A 2,494-nucleotide genomic window follows, 5' to 3' on the forward strand; every position below is an offset into this window, starting at 1 on the left:
GCGCCGGCCCCGACCCGCTCGGCGTAGTTACCCTTGCGGAGCAGCCGGTGAACACGGCCCACAGGGAACTGGAGCCCAGCTCGCGAGGAGCGTGTCTTGGCTTTGGCACGAGCCTTGCCGCCTTGTTTACCTCGCCCAGACATTATAAGCTTAACTTCACCCCAAACGGCTACCGAAATAGTGCAATTATAAGGGTAGCATTTTTTTTTATAGCCCTCATTAGGCGCGAAAAAGAAGACACGTCATTGGTTAGGATTGTGGCTTCATTTTAGCCACTGGGAATCCGGATTGGTATTCTTGCGTTCTAATTGGGCAGAACTAATTTCTGACGTATTCTGGAACAGCCATCAGTAAGACTAAGACTTTAACGTATCACCTTATTTGCATAAGAGGTTGTATATGAAAAGGACTTATCGTATCTTCTGTGTGTTCTTCCCGTGAACTTGTTTAACCTATTATTCATCATGCCTGAACCGGCTAAGTCTGCTCCGGCCCCGAAAAAGGGCTCCAAGAAGGCGGTGACTAAGGCGCAGAAGAAGGACGGCAAGAAGCGCAAGCGCGGCCGCAAGGAAAGCTACTCTATCTACGTGTACAAGGTGCTGAAGCAAGTCCACCCGGACACCGGCATCTCGTCCAAGGCCATGGGCATCATGAACTCCTTTGTGAACGACATTTTCGAGCGCATCGCGGGCGAGGCATCGCGCCTGGCGCATTACAACAAGCGCTCGACCATCACTTCCAGGGAGATCCAGACGGCCGTGCGCCTGTTGCTGCCCGGGGAGCTGGCCAAGCATGCGGTGTCCGAGGGCACCAAGGCCGTCACCAAGTACACTAGTGCCAAGTAAACTGTGAGTCGGTTGCAAACGATTCTAACGGCTCTTTTAAGAGCCACCCATGTTCTCAAAGAAAGAGCTGATGCTTATTCTCCTTCTGCCCTGGGTCTTTGTAATTATTTACAGTGTGTGGTCTGGGAGGTAGAGCAGTTCCTGAACAATCTTAGGAGTTTTTTTCACAGTAAGCTCGCGATCCACTAATGACAATATAACGTTCCTGACCTTGGCAAAGCTCTGAAGTTCCTTGTGTAACCTTGGCTCTGATGTTTACTGTTAGGAATTTCCTGCATGTAAAAAGAGCTTTGCTACTCGTTCTGATAGCCATTAGGGTTAAGTAAGAGAGAACTTTAATTGATAACACATACTTCCTAGTCGCCGGTCTGGGACAAGGAGTTTTGAGTCCTGCCTGGGTACAGAGGTTAGGCGGGAAATTTAAATTTGGCGGGTGAGCGCCAGCCCTTCGTCCCAGGTCCTGATTTGTTGCCGGCATCGGAGAAGGAACCGCTGGTTTCCGAGCGCTGGACAAACCGACTAACTGCCACCGAGCCCAGGCACTCACAAGCTCCTTGAATAAACATTTTCGGCTAGTTCATCCTGCTTTTTATTTTTCCGTCTTTCTTAGCGCTTAGTCCCTTGCGAGAATAAGATGTATCACTTCCTCTCGAAATGTTCTTTGGAGAGTAAGGAACCTGATGGATATTTTCAGACTGAGAGATACTATCGCTTTGTTTCTAATTAGGGTACTTAATCCTATTTTGACTTTGCCTGGAGCCAGTGAAGAGGACCAGCGTTATTCAGGTTGTCACAAAAGAGAACCAGGCACTCACAATGCTTCTCTAAATTATTGTTCAAAATTGTGTGTCCCTTTGGGGTAAAAAGCCATGATTTATAAATCATTTGGAGAAGTCCACCATGGCTGTTTATTTTGTTGTTCGGTTTTTGTTTTTTGGTTTAGGTGGTAATTTTCAATGAAATTACCTAATTTATCTAAAATGGACCTAAAGTTAGCATAGTAATAATGCCTAAATGCAATTAATGTTTTGTTAAATCCACTATCAGAGGTACTCTTCCCCTTTGTTGACCCAAAGCCTACCCATGTTTCAACCCGCACTTCAGTTTTGCCTGCTTTCCAAAATTTCCTCTCATTTTTGAGCTTTTTCTAACAGCTTATCCAGCATTTGGAAACTGCCTCCATAATGTCTCATATATTAATCTCTGAGAGACAGCAGTGAGCAGTCTTAAAGAGATATCTTAGTTCCCTGCCCAGGAATCAGACCTGGGTTCAGTTCAGTTCATTTCAGTTGCTCAGTTGTGTCTGACTCTTTGCAACGAAATGGATTGCAGCATGCCAGGCTTCCCTGTCCATCAGCAACTCCCTCAGCTTGCTCAAACTCAGGTCCATCAAATCAGTGATGCCATCCAACCATCTTATCCTCTGTCATCCCCTTCTCCTCCTGCCTTCAATCTTGCCCAGCATCAGGGTCTTTTCTAAGGAGTCAGTTCTTCACATCAGGTGGCCGAATTATTGGAGTTTCAGCTTCAATATCAGTCCTTCCAATGAATATTCAGGACTGATTTTAGGATGGACTGGTTGGATCTCTTTGCAGTCCAAGGGACTCTCAAGAGTCTACTGCACCACAGTTCAAAAGCATCAATTCTTT

General features: G+C 46.3%; 1 protein-coding gene and 1 pseudogene across 1 annotated transcript; one reads left to right on the top strand and one right to left on the bottom strand.

Moving 5' to 3' along the window:
* Window positions 1-143, bottom strand: part of LOC104982853 — a 7,850-nt pseudogene extending 7,707 nt beyond the window's left edge.
* Window positions 144-409: 266 nt separating this feature from the next.
* On the top strand, window positions 410-886 carry LOC104982837 (histone H2B type 1-J-like). The gene has a single exon (XM_010832283.1). It carries the CDS (start codon window positions 465-467, stop codon window positions 843-845), a length of 381 nt encoding a protein of 126 aa, XP_010830585.1. The 5' UTR covers window positions 410-464; the 3' UTR covers window positions 846-886.
* The last annotated feature ends 1,608 nt before the right edge of the window (window positions 887-2,494 follow it).

The sequence above is a fragment of the Bison bison genome, unplaced genomic scaffold (assembly GCF_000754665.1).
Source record: "Bison bison bison isolate TAMUID 2011002044 unplaced genomic scaffold, Bison_UMD1.0 scf7180017860731, whole genome shotgun sequence".
Taxonomy (NCBI): domain Eukaryota; kingdom Metazoa; phylum Chordata; class Mammalia; order Artiodactyla; family Bovidae; genus Bison; species Bison bison.

Bases quoted from the DNA above. Each gene is read 5' to 3' on its own strand.
- LOC104982837 (XM_010832283.1), top strand. From the start codon at position 465: ATGCCTGAACCGGCTAAGTCTGCTCCGGCCCCGAAAAAGGGCTCCAAG.